The sequence below is a fragment of the Pinus tabuliformis genome, chromosome Q, assembly GCF_031772625.1.
Source record: "Pinus tabuliformis cultivar Carrire ecotype Pingquan chromosome Q, CPIR1, whole genome shotgun sequence".
Lineage (NCBI taxonomy): Eukaryota > Viridiplantae > Streptophyta > Pinopsida > Pinales > Pinaceae > Pinus > Pinus tabuliformis.
The window spans coordinates 1134072506-1134086815 of record NC_142296.1 but is presented as its reverse complement, the minus strand read 5'-3'; the positions used below and the strand labels follow the sequence as shown (position 1 = coordinate 1134086815).

At 39.2% G+C, this 14310-nt stretch overlaps 1 protein-coding gene across 1 annotated transcript in view; it reads left to right on the top strand.

Annotated features, from left to right (window-relative positions):
* The window catches only part of LOC149223542 (methionine aminopeptidase 1A-like), a 212673-nt gene that overhangs the window by 18261 nt on the left and 180102 nt on the right, over window positions 1–14310 (top strand). Inside the window, exons 4-5 of the mRNA XM_089385870.1 lie at window positions 1514–1564; window positions 3375–3560. Coding sequence (XP_089241996.1) covers window positions 1514–1564; window positions 3375–3560 — 237 coding nt within the window. The remainder of the gene's footprint in view (window positions 1–1513; window positions 1565–3374; window positions 3561–14310) is intronic.

Below are 14310 nucleotides of genomic sequence, written 5' to 3'. Positions count from 1 at the left end.
AAACATTGGTTCATAGTATGCGGTCTATTCATGCAAGATATGCTTATTTTCTGTTACATGTATAGTGCGTGTGATTTCTGCAACTAATGAAAGGTCATGACTTATGGGGACCTAGACTCCGTGTTAGGGAAATTTGAATTGGGGTATTGACTATTTGCATGCTTGTTAACAATGAGAGACTGTGGGTTAAATATTCTAGTTGGAGCTGTATTTCTTTTGAAGAGTTTTGGCGCAAGGGTTGTTCAGTTTGGTAGAGGAATATGGGCTTGGAGAAGTTTTAAGACATTCTAGGGGAGATGATAGAGGATTGGTAAGCAGGGAAAGGGGTTAACCATTCCAGGAAACAATGTTTTAAGACTGGTGCTGGAACAAGAACAAAGGTCTAGTTATTGCAGGAAAAGGAGAACAAAACATAGGATGCATTGTGTTCATGCAAGACATATTTATATTCTCTCACATGCATGGTGTGTGTGATTCATGCAACAAATGTAAGGTCACAACTTATAGGGAGCTACGGTATATGTGGGTGAAATCTGAATTGGGGTATTGACTGTTTCCATGCTTGCCTAATGACTAAATTACTCTTAAAATTTCTTGCTTCTTTGAAGATATACTTGCACAAGATGTGGAGAGATATATGTAACTGTTGATAAATGATGTTGAGGTGTTGGAACAAGAGAAAAGGTTTAGTTATTGCTGGAAAAGGAGAATAAAACATAGGATGCATTGTCTTCATGCAAGACATGTTTATATTCTCTTAAATGCATGGTGTGCATGATTCATGCAACAAATGGAAGGTCATGGCTTATAGGGAGCTACAGTATGTGTGGGGGAAATCTGAATCTTATTGACTGTTTGCATGCTTGCCTAATTTGACTAAATTACTCTTAAAATTTCTTGCTTCTTTGAAGATATACTTGCACAAGATGTGGAGAGATATATGTAATTGTTGATAAATGATGTTGAGAAGGTGATGGCATACTGTAGCATGTGACGTTGTATAACCCTTTGTTATAAATATCTCCGATCTCTCCCAATTTTTCCTTTCTCTTCTGATTTTTTTAGGCTGCTGATATACTGAATTTTCCTGGCTTGCTGATATTTCTTCTAAGCTTCTTTCCAGACCCTCAGTGATATATTCCGTAAAATGATATTTGCAACATTGATATAAATATACATTGAATAGTCATATGACTTGTATAAATTTATTTATGTATTTATTATTGTCTATTTTTTAATATATTATTATGTGATTTAGCACAGCGGCTTATTAGAATTTAACGTTAAACATTGTACTTAGTTAGTGTGTGTGATTTTTGCAACAAATGAAAATTACTCTTAAACTTTCTTGTATTTTTTAAGATTTAGGTGGCCTTCGTTTAAATTATTCAGCCATTCTGTGTTCAGTTTAATGTTTTGTTTTACTTGAGTATCTTCATTGAATTGAAATCAATCCAGAACTCTGTTATGTCTGATATGCTGACAATGTGCTATGTGATTGGATTTTTTGCAGGTGTCCTAAATGCGTTGAACTAAAACTACCACGTGAAAATGCTGCTTTCTGGTTCGTATTTCCATTTGATTTGTTGACTCTTTGGACATTCATCATTTTAATCTAATGTTTTCTTAAGTATTAACATTTATTTTCTGAAAATAGAACTCTATATTCTGATAAATTCAAATTAGAGATAAAAATATACATCAGCATAACCTCTCGGCTCTTGTCGGAAATTCAGAAAGTCTGTGGTCATTACAGTCATCCAGGAAACAGGACAGGTCCAAATGTAAGACTTTATCTCTCAGTTTCTGAGAACAACTAAAAAGACCCATATTGACACATGGAAACACACTCAAAATCCACTGCTTTAGTTAAATCATCCTTTAACACATCAAAAGATAGATATGGCAGATTCAGAAGAGAGATCCCCCCCATCCCTCAGTTTCTGAGAACAACTAAAAAGACCCATATTGACACATGGAAACGCACTCAACGATCCATTGCTTTAGAGCAAGAATCCTATAACCGATCAAAAGATAGATATGACAGATTCAGAAGAGAGCTCCCCCACCTGGCACCCTTGAATTTTCACACAACCAGTGATCCTTCGTGCAAAGAGAGAGCAGCCTTAGAAAAGAGTCCACTTTTGAGTTGAGTTCCCTGAAAATTCGAGTGAAGGTGATTAATTCAAACTGGTTTTTGATCTCCAGAGCTCTATTCATGATAGGTCCTAGAGCCATATTTGTGATCTGACACTTGCCATTAGCCCAGTCCATTAGCAATTTGGAGGCACCGAGCACTTGTGAGTTCTTGATTCCTTTATCTGAAGTTGATTTCATCAAAATTAACAAATCTTAAAACTCAGCTCTATTATTATTATTAATTTTTGTTGGCTGGACCCACAGGGTTTTGAACCAGTGACCCCTTCACATAAGGAGTGCCTTAACAGTACAATCCATCACCAACTGTTCTGCGTCACATTGGTAAAACTCAACATTATTATTATTTCAAAGGACAGTGCCATAAATCCAGAAAGAAAATGACATTTGTCCAGATGAAGATAACCCCTGCTCCACATATACCTGCAGTTCCTTGACAGGCACCATCAAAGAAATCCCAGGCTATAGAAAAATCACTGACAGATTCCTTTAAAATCCTGGATATCTTTTGTTTTGGAGCCTTCCAATTGTCTCTATAAGACAGTGACCAGTCTAATTTTATGGGACACCAGATCCATAGACATTTCTTTTCCTTGGAAGATTATTTTATTTCTGAATAACCATAAGCTCTACAGAACAAGACATGGCTCTATGGGCTAAAACAGATTTGTCTAAAGTCCAGCCTTCAAAACATTCCAGCCAATTATTGTTATCCCATGTGATGTTTCCATTAGTGATCTGCAGGACCTCTTTCCAAATAGATTTTGACGATTCAAGTGACTGTCCTTGTCACATTTGTATGCTAGTCCTTCACTATCTAAACACTGTTGAAAACACAAATTTCAGTTTTATTATTGTAGGATGTGTGTAATGGTTAAGCTAGATATGAAAATATTGGAAATATCAGTATTGTTAACTCGGACACAGTATTTTATATGCAAGAATTATCAGTTCCAACAAGATAATTTCAAATATGAAATGAAAATTATGCTTTTGAGACTATTTGCAAGAATAATATGTTGTGTGTAGGAATACAAACTTGTCCCTTGTAAATTCTAACATCATAATTCCGAAATGCTTTGAACTTTTCTATTATTAAAGTACAATAGTGAAATACCATTTAGAAGGAGAAAATTCTAAACAGTTTATTAAATATTTTCCTAAATAACATTTAATATATAATTTAATTTAACTGAACTGGTGATTTGGTTTTACAGTTCTCAGGATTGTTTTAAGGTGATGTGGAGCTCTCATAAATCTGTGCATACAGAGGTGAGATTTCCAGCACTTAGGGAAGATAGCCCAGAAGAGCAGATATCTGCAGCACTTAGTAGAGGCTGGTTATATTGCTTAAAAAAAGGCCAGACTCGAACTGCTCGACTTCCATATTTTGACTGGCCAGGGTGTGTATATGAGTAATACTATGCTGTTTTGTCAATTGACAATGGTTTTTAATTTTATATTTAAGTTGTATTTGAAATTGACTGTGGCTACACTAAAATGCAGTCCAAGTATCTGAATAGAAGAGTTTGACTTCCATATTTTGACTGGCCAGGGTGTGTATATGAGTAATACTATGCTGTTTTGTCAATTGACAATGGTTTTTAATTTTATATTTAAGTTGTATTTGAAATTGATTGTGGCTACACTAAAATGCAGTCCAAGTATCTGAAATTTGCATAGAAGAGTTTGTCATCTCAGCTCTGGTCCTGAGTAAAGTGTATAGCCAGGTTTTTTGGAATCAAAGATATGTCATTGTCCTGAGGGATATTATGCCTAAAATACAGTTCAAATTGAATACTGAAAGTCTGAATTTCGTTCCAATTGCTTAAAGATATAAAATTTTATAATTGTTGAGTACCTTTTAGATATGTTTTCTGTAATCTTCTGTCAGTGCAAGTTTACAAAATGTGGAGTTTTGTTCTTCACAATCAGTTTTTAAATGTCGATTTAAGAGTTCTATGAATGATGAACAGCTGGTATGTAAGCGTAATTATTATTTCTGGAAATATCTCAGCTATATTTTTTGAAAATGCATCATATATTACATTAAAAACCGAGATACATTTACATAAGGTTTGTTGCATCCAGAAGACAAGCAGCAGTTTCACAAGAACTCACAGTCTATATAAACAAGGAGAGCTAGCTTCCCCGCTTTGGCCCTGTTACCCCTCAAACTAGCAGGGGTCCTAGGAGGGGACCCTATAGGGCAACTACTAGGTCAAGGGCAACAATGGAGCGATAGCCCACTGTCACCTCAGTTAAGGCTTCCTGCTCTTTACAGACTTTCACCAGAGACCTGTTCTACGAGGAATCACAAGATGAATGGATCAATGGAGAGCTGATGGGAGATTCTGAAGGCCTATTCACAAGAGAGACTCTATAGTATAGCTTGCTTGCTTTGGAAGCAAGGTGATGGGCTCTCTAAGAAGGGCTAAGAGGGCTTTTGAGGATAGGGTTTTGGAGTATACTTTGTTAAGGAAGCCCCTAGTCTGAAAAGGCCTTGTGAATGCTTGGATTCTAAGTTCTAAGTGATCTTTGTGGAATTGGAGTCAACAAGTTGCGGGACCACCAAGGGCCAAGTGGACTTGAAATTAGGTCAAGGATATGGAGTTGATCAATCAAGGATGTACTTGACCTAATTGGGGAAAGGAAGAGGATCAAAGAAAGAATCTTGCTTTGATGATTTAGTGCTATGATCCCAATGAGGTTACTAGCCAATGGGAAACCAAGGGCAAGAATTGATCTTCGAGCTAGGGCTTGAAATATCTCAAGATCCCATTGTCGGAATCTCGTGAAATTTGGAGGGCTTCTTGAGGACACACCAGTGTAGTTGTGGGCAAGAGATCGAATTCTTTTGATGGCTAAATCGTGAGAAAAGTGATGCCCTAGGTGACCTATGGAGGCTAGACCTAGACAAAGAGGGGAAGGTGAGAAGAATTCTCTTTGAAAATGAACACCTACGGAAGGATCAGTGCCTAGTCCTTTGGGGAAGATGGAGTCAAGATGAAATTTGTGATTTAGAGGAACTACACCAAATCAAGGAGCCTCCTAGACAACTTCACATGGCAATTAGGGCATGAGAGCAATTGTTAGAAGAATTTATACTTTAATTTGCAATATTTGATGACTTATCAAGACATGTTTAATAAAAACAATCTCTAGGAACATTTACCCTTTCACACATGAAACATAAGACGATGCAACGCTACAAAAGATTAAAGTTACACAATTTCACATAAGAAAAGAAACAAATTTCAGATCTAGTATAGCGAAAATCCCAACAACATCAATGTTTTAAAGCAAATAACAAGAATAGACATGAAAATATTACTTACATGTGCAAAGAGTATATCCAATCACCAAAATTATGCCAATAATGAAGCTCCAAGACAAGAGAGAGATATCCAAACATCAAAATTCATCCATTACATCCAAAATCCTCCTCCAAAAGGGATAGCGAAAATCTAACAAGAGATAAGAACCCAATTCAAGTGATGATGATGAAAGTGAATCATCTCACTTCTATTTATACACGCTCTAATGAATTCATTTTAGTTAAATTGGCCTAATTGAGCCCCTAAAATAAAATAATGTGCATAATAACAATACTTTTGGTGACAAGCCCACCAAATAGCTCAATAACATAATAAGAAGCCTCTCAAGAGGGTTGAATGATGAACAAAGTGAGTCGTTGGGCCTTTGAGGAGGCCTAATGAAGTCCAAGGGGTGCCATGATGTAGAAATGGACTCCAAACATAGTGGACAAGGGGTTGGCCCCTTGTTTTCCAAACAAGAACTTGTGGTGCTCCCAAGTGGATGTGGGGGCACAAGGATGTTTTCATGGGTCTCCAAATGGGATCAAATATGCCTGTAGACCATCTGTAAGGGTTGGAGTAATGACATAAGCCCTCCTTCTACAGCGGGAGGCATCTTGGAACATTTGCAAAGTGTATGGTGCAATTGTGGTGCCGGTTGGGCATGGTGAACCAAGTGCATCATCCTCATGGCAAAGGTGGAACACGAGCAATCGATGTGTGCTGCTAGGGATCCATGAAATAATATCTACTATGGTGGAGGCCCATGGCTCTCAACACTCACCCTACAAGTGCCAATGTGGCCCTTTGGAGGGCTAGGACCCCGTATAGGGAGACCAAGCCCCAAATGGAGATTCACCTGCAATCCTGCATAAGATCTAATGCGTCCCCTTGCCCTCCAATACAACTAATCATTAGAATAATCAAGTAAAAGAGCTTACAAATCATGGAATCAATGGGGCACTTCATGGTGGCATGCCCTTCCATAGTGGGCTTTGGCTTGTACATGAGTTACCCTGACCTTTGTTTTTCCACCCTTCTTCATATGCCTTTTGCCTTTTATTGATTTTTATGGGAGCATGATGTGTAATATGTAGCAGTGGATACCCCTTTAAGGTGGGGCGGTTTATCGTCCATCGGGGATTGGGACAATCATGGGTTCCTTAATGGTAGAGGGGGCTCATCTAGGGCCCATAGGAACCAGGGTGATGGCCATGGATAAGGGGTAGAGCTCATGTTTTGCTTTTGCCCACGTACTAAATTTGTATGTCTCGACCATCTTTTGCATTTTGTGGTACATTTCCTGTTGAGAGTGGCCAAATTATTCTTTTTCTTTTATTTTTAGCTGCATTAACCTTCAGGGCATCCTTCTAGACCCAACTCAAGGTGTGGACAAGGGGGAGGGAGAGGGGGAGGCTAACCCTGTGGACCCAATGGAAACATGTGGACCTAGATGGGAAAATAGATGAATGGGGCTAAAATGAGTGGAAGGGGAGTGATGTAGGTGGTATCGGGAAGCGGGACCACACAACCAAAATCAGGATTTCCCATGTAGTGCCAACCCTAAAGCCAATGGTCAGTAAAGGAGATCCCACATGACTAGGATACAAGGGTAACCACAAAATCGGGTAGTGGAAACAAGAATACAAGCCTAACCCACTCTTTCTGCCAAATCCCCCCACCAATCCATGCCCAAAAGTGTCCATGACAAGTAAGGAAAATTACTCAATTCTACTAATGAAAAGCCATACCTTGGGGTTGGGAGGCCCACCTTCAAAAATACATTCATGACAAGTGTTCGAGGGACCACATAGCTGGCTCAGGTGTTGGAGACGATGGCACATTGAGCTATCTGGTGGTTGTAAGGGGATGTTGGCTGCCAGCTGAGGATTGTTAAATTTAGGTATGTTCTATGCTTAGAGCAATTTGTTTCAATTTTCATAGTTAGCTCAATATCTTTTCCAGATTAGCAATCACATCAGCATTAAAGTAAATTGTAGATAGAACATAAACATAAATCGCAGAAGACAAGCCAAGACAAGAGGACACAAGATGTGGCGCTAGCCAGAGACAAACCCCAATGTGGGGAAACCCTTGATCAATTCTTCTTCTATGTTCTTCAATAGTTCGACAGAGAGAGAGAGATATATATATAGTACATTTACAACACAAGTCAACACTTTGACTTTGTATATCTACATGAGATCAGTGGAAGACATGCTACTTCAACTGATTCTCCAAGGTGACTCTTTCACCTATCATAGTGCAGCATCTCGTCCACTTGCTGCACCTCTCCATGTTGCACCATGCTGCACTTATCATCACAGTGCTGGACCTAATGACCATGCTATGCACTTCATGTCGCTGCTCTTGTCACTGTGCTGCTCCAATCATTGAGCTGCTCTTATCACGGATCTACACCCAATGTTGTACTCATCGCTGATTTGCACTCAATGACTGCTATGCTGCACTTCATCATTAGTTGCACCTATCATTGTGTTTCACCCGATCATACACTCAAGGCATACTCAATACATCATCATCATCATGCTGCAGTACTTCAGTTGCTCCATCATGCTGCTATACTTTGTTGCTACATCATGCTATTGCAATACTTTAGTTGCTCGTATCAAACAATGTCCACTTTGCTGCAAATGTATATCAGCCTTCGCTGCTTGCTATGGCTTGCAGCCTAGTAGGGCAACTAGGCTATAGCTACTTAAGACTGCCTTATTTATCTTGCTGTTACCAAAGATATCACCGCGGTCCATCTAGAATTTTATATGCTATGATGAGGGCTCCTATTGGTGTGGCTAGGGCTTTATTGACTAGCTGAGATAGTGCTGCACAAACAGCTACATTTGTCCTTCATGTGCTGCGGATTATGGCTGCACTTTACAATGGCTTGACAGCAGATTAGGGCTCCTCCTTGGACAACAGATTAGAGCTCTTCTTAGCTGCGGATCAGGCTTCCTCAACTGCGGATTAGAGCCTTCCTCCAAATAGTGGATAGGGCACATCCCAACTATGGCTAGGGCATGAACTGCTGCTTGATGTCTCCTCCTAGGACTGTGGCTAGGGTTCTTTAGGACTTCTTTTGTAGCGTATAGATGTTCCCTTAGACAGCTGATAGATCTCTTATCAAACTGTGGCTAGGCATCTCCTTTACCTGTGGATAAGGAGATTCCTTTGATCAGTGGATTAGGGCTCTTTTGTAGAGTGGTTAGAACCCTTTTAGGACAGTGTATAGGTCTCAATTAGGCTCCTTCCTTCACTGCGTCTAGGGCTTCTCCGTGACTGTAATTTAGGGCAGCGTATAAGTTTCTCCATGGCTGAAGCTTGATCTTCATTAGGGCAGCATAGACTTTATTTCCATGCCAGCGTAGGCGTTTCTTCATGATAACAGAAGGGCTTCTTCCATGGCTGCATTAGGTCTTCTCCATTAGAGCAACGTAGAGCCTATTCTCCCATGACTGCATTTAGATCTAGGGCATGTTATCTTAGGGCAGCGTATATGCTAGGGCACTCCCTCTCATCAAACCCAAAACAGGATGAAGAGAGATCACAAGAGTGAGTGAGTATCAAATGACTTAAAGTCCTCTTCTATTTATACTAAAACGTTGAGCACAAGTGGGGTTTATTTGGTTGCTGGCCGACCTTGACGAATTGTCCCATAACACAAATAAATTCATATCTCCATGAATACTTATCGGAATCTGATGATCGTTAGATCAATCCTACACCTCTCGATGAGAGGGATCCAAGAAAAATATCAGCTTCCATTAATAAGATGACCCACATGGAGTTTGGCCCTAGTTGCCAATTTTAACAAGGACTGATTAGGAGAATTTTTCTCCTATATACACTACCCACAGGCAGTGGGTAACATGCCCCAACTTGAAGATTATCTACATCTTTCTAAGAAATGGAAATCCTGGCTGACATTTGGATAGCCAAATCCAATAAATCCAGATTTCTCTTTTCAGCTGAATGGAGTGTTCTTTTCATGAAAAGTTGCTTGATGGCATCTTTTCCAAAAGAAAGAAATACCTATTGGTTGGATCATATTCCACACTCCCACGTGACTTAGGCTCTTCAACTTCATCTTCATGGAATTTGGCATATGATTCAAATGGTGCAACTACCAATTCATGATCACTTATGTAAAAGTTGCTTTCATATAAGTTACTAGGATTCCGTATATTCGGATGCATATCCGGATCTGGATCTCGACCTGGATATGGATCCACCAGTGTTTGGAAAAACCAAGATCTGGATATGGCAGGAAACGACAAGCACAATCAATATCAATGTTGTGAAATGCGTGAGCGGGATTAAGTCGATGCCGGGAATGAAGCGGAAAAAATCGGGAAAAAAGCGGAAAAAAGCGGGAAAAAAGCGTTTGGTACAAAAATATTCATTTTTTTTTCAATTTTTTTAATATCTAAACCATCTACAACATAAAATAAATACATTGACACATAAATATGATAAAAAAACTAATATATAAGATGTTTAATATCATTTCTAGCGCTAAAATCACACATAACATTGAATCATGTCCTGAATAGTAAGTCCTGACTCCTGAGTCCCAGCTCAGCCTCAAAATATCAACAAAAAATATGATAATGTATCTCATCATGTCATAATGTCATAGACTCATATACAATAAAATGAAAGTCTAATCCTATTGATTTCCTCTGCCCCTCTTGCGAGAAAATGTCACAACTTTCCCTGGTGCCTGTGCTGGTGGAAATGGTAGTGGAGTCTGATGTGCTCTAGAAGCTGAAGAACTAGAAGTATGAGCTACAGGAGGTAGACCACGTCCTCTACTGGTGGCAGTGGTAGCTCGGGTAGGCGATGTCACCTCCTCCTCCTGCTCCTCCTCCTGCTCCTCCTGCTCCTGCTCCTGCTCCTGCTCCTCCTCCCCCTTCACTACATCCTGCACTAACCAATCATCAGCAGAATCCATGAGAGGCCTCTCGGCCTCAACCCTCCATGCAGCAGTGGTGTCAATCCCATCCAATGAGATGGCATCCACATCAGGTGTCCTCTCAAGTTGCCTCACCCACAATCGAAGATTGTAGTAGACGTAGACCATGTCATTAAGTCGCTGGGACTCCAACCTGTACAAAGATCATGAAATAATAATTAATAATTAATATTATAAAAAAAATATTGTTTAATGAATTCAAAAATTTATTTGGAAATTTGCAATATTGTAAATGTTTAAGTGTTAACCTGTTGCGCTTCTTGTTGTGTAAGCCAAATGTGCCACCTGCCATCTTATATGTCTCAATTTGTTTAGAGATCTCTATACGTTGTTCTGGAGATCGCCCCATCTTCTGGACACAGGATAAGAATCCATCCATGATCTCAGCATCAAAATCAAACCCACATGCATAAGAAAATGCAGGGTTCAGGAAAAGCCCAGCAGCATGAATGGGACGATGGAGTGTGTTGTTTCATCGCTCATCAATCACTCCCCATAGAAGGAGTTGTTTCTGAAACCCATCATCTCCCTTATCATCATAGTAGGCCCGAATGGCTTCTTTGGCCCTGTCCATGGCTTCATACAAATAGCCCATTGCGGGCTTCTCACCATCAACCAACCGAAGAACCTTTACCAAAGGTTCAGTAATGGCGCACACCTCCTGCACTCCCGCCCAGAAGTCTTCTTGGTATGAAACTAGTTTGCATACGGCCTCTCCTTCTGGTTTGCGGCTCATTGACATAGCAAGCCACTCCTCTGAAAGAAACATTCTCTTCACATCCCACATAGAATTCACGAGGGATTGAAGAGATATGAAACTCGTGGTCTCAATTTGTTTAGAGATCTCTATACGTTGTTCTGGAGATCGCCCCATCTTCTGGATACAAGATAAGAATCCATCCATGATCTCAGCATCAAAATCAAACCCACATGCATAAGAAAATGCAGGGTTCAGGAGAAGCCCAACAGCATGAATGGGACGATGGAGTGTGTTGTTTCATCGCTCATCAATCACTCCCCATAGAAGGAGTTGTTTCTGAAACCCATCATCTCCCTTATCATCATAGTAGGCCCGAATGGCTTCTTTGGCCCTGTCCATGGCTTCATACAAATAGCCCATTGCGGGCTTCTCACCATCAACCAACCGAAGAACCTTTACCAAAGGTTCAGTAATGGCGCACACCTCCTGCACTCCCGCCCAGAAGTCTTCTTGGTATGAAACTAGTCTGCATACGGCCTCTCCTTCTGGTTTGCGGCTCATTGACATAGCAAGCCACTCCTCTGAAAGAAACATTCTCTTCACATCCCACATAGAATTCACGAGGGATTGAAGAGATATGAAACTCGTGGCAAACTGTGTAATGCCGGGGTGCACCAACTCTTTGTTGTTGGTGAATCTTCTCATCAAGCTAAGCACAGATGTATGATTATATATAAATTTTGTGATGCTTTTTGATGAGTCAACAATATCTTTGACAAAGGGAATTTTCCCTATGTCCTCTAACATCAAATCAATACAATGGGCAGCACAAGGTGTCCAAAATAAAGTAGGATGCCTGTCCATAAGCATTCTACCAGCAGCAACATAATTTGCAGCATTGTCCGTTATGACTTGGACAACATGTTGTTCACCCACCTCCAAAATAAACACATCCAGCAAATCACATAAAGTTCTTGCATCTTTGATTTGATGAGATGCATCAACAGATTTGATAAACATAGTCCCCTTGGGACAACTAACCAAGAAGTTTATAAGGGTTCTCCCCTTTTGGTCAGTCCAACCATCTGACATAACAGTGCATCCTGTTTGTGCCCATGATGCCCTAAAATCCTCCAATCTTTGGGTGCAGTCACGCTTTTCATCTTGAAGAATCCGGCCTTTGAAATCATGATAAGAAGGGATTTTGTACCCCGGGCGAACACTGACAATAGCATCAACAGTAGGTTGAAAAAATGGATTATTCCTTACAATGCTGAAAGGAATATCACTCCAGAGGAGAAATTTTGCCATCAACCTGTCAGCTTGTTCTTTTTCAGTTCTTTTTAGCATTGAACCGATAGATGGTTGTGAACCAGGTGTGGTTCGAGGAACACAAAATGATGATGTAGCTACCGGATTGACTGATGCTGCAGTAGAACCACTGCCACTTGGCCCACTTCCTTCAGCTGACCTTTTTAGTTGCCTTTTGAGTTCTTCTTTGGCCTCTCTAGTGTGCTCTAATTCTCCCAATGCTCTCATGGCTCTTTGGATAAGTTCAAGATTTGTATTTATACAGGGCCCCACATCATGTCCAGGGATTTGTGCAAAGGTGAAACTTCAACCTGTACAGCCCCCCGCGTATCTCCTTTCCACACAACTTGCAATTCAAGTTTTGTCTATCATTCGGAGCTTTAGGTTCACCATATTCCCAGAAAGGATCCAATTTCCTTGGCATGTTTGTTTTTGAATTTTGAATTTGCAAACCTATGGGAAAATAAGGATTAGGAAATAGGAATTTAGGATTACAATTTAGCATTTACAAAATTACAAGTTACAAATTTCCAGAATCCAAAGTTCCAAACCCAAGTTACCCAACCAAATGGCAAATGCCAAAAACAATGAAAAAACATAAACAATGTTAAAAAAAATGAAAAAAAAAATTGGTTCCCATAGTCATACCAATTTACCCATCCCAAATCAATGAAAAAATACAAAAAATTCTTTAAAAACAATGAAAACAAAAGGAAAATGGTGCCCATATGAAGTTTCCCAACCAAAAACAATGAAAAACAATGTTTTTAAACAAGGAAAACAAAAAAAAATTAATCCACATACCGTTTTTATGGAGAAATTGGTGGTCTCCTCTTGAATTTGTCCTACAAGCACTTAGATTTGCTCACAAACCCTCCAACTGCTCTCTCCAAGACGTTCTCCTCCTCCTATGCGCGCCCACAGTCCAAATGAACAAAAAAAATAAAAAATCGGATTATAAAACCCGCTGCCCCGACACCCTGCGCGTTTTTCCGCAAAAAAAATTTAGCCGCTTTTTTCACATAAAACGCGCGATTAAATTGCCTTAGGGAAAAAAGCGCGATTTAATCGCGCTTTTAACAACACTGATCATATATATTTTCTGAGTTTAGGCTCCTATGACTCATAATGCTTTAATTAAGTTCTTCCAGAATAATCACATTGAACAATTTTGGGTCGATGTTTCGAACCAGCCAGTGTGGTTCATCATGGTCCTAATGATGAACCACACTAGCTGGTTTAAAACGTCGACCCAAAATTGTTCAATGTGATTAATTCGGAAGAACTTAATTTAATCAAAAAAATATATTTTTATATTTAAAAAAATTAAGATCTACATAAAAATAAAAATATACACGAATTTTTAAATAATAAATTATATAACTTTTATCTATAATATTTATAATACTTACATAACTTCTCTCTCTCTCTCTATATATATATATATAAGATTTTTTTAATAATTCTAATTCTAATTATATATTTTTTCTATGTGGTTCACAAACCTTGGAGATTAGTGGCCGCTATGTCCACAGGATATTTGTACTAGGCAGATCCACCCAAAGGGATCACTTCTTGACCACTCAACCATGGAGTGATCCTAAGGGTGTCGACTCTCGAGAGAATTGAAACCAGGACCTCTCAATAGCAAAGGTGCTTTAATAACGAGGATGTGACCAATTGAACTAACCCTCGGGGCTTCTATATATATATAAAATAATAATTTTAATATATTAATTTATAATATTATAATTGTAATTAATAGTATATAATAATTATAATATACAATATATAACTTAATTATAATGCGTACAAATCATAATACGTAATAT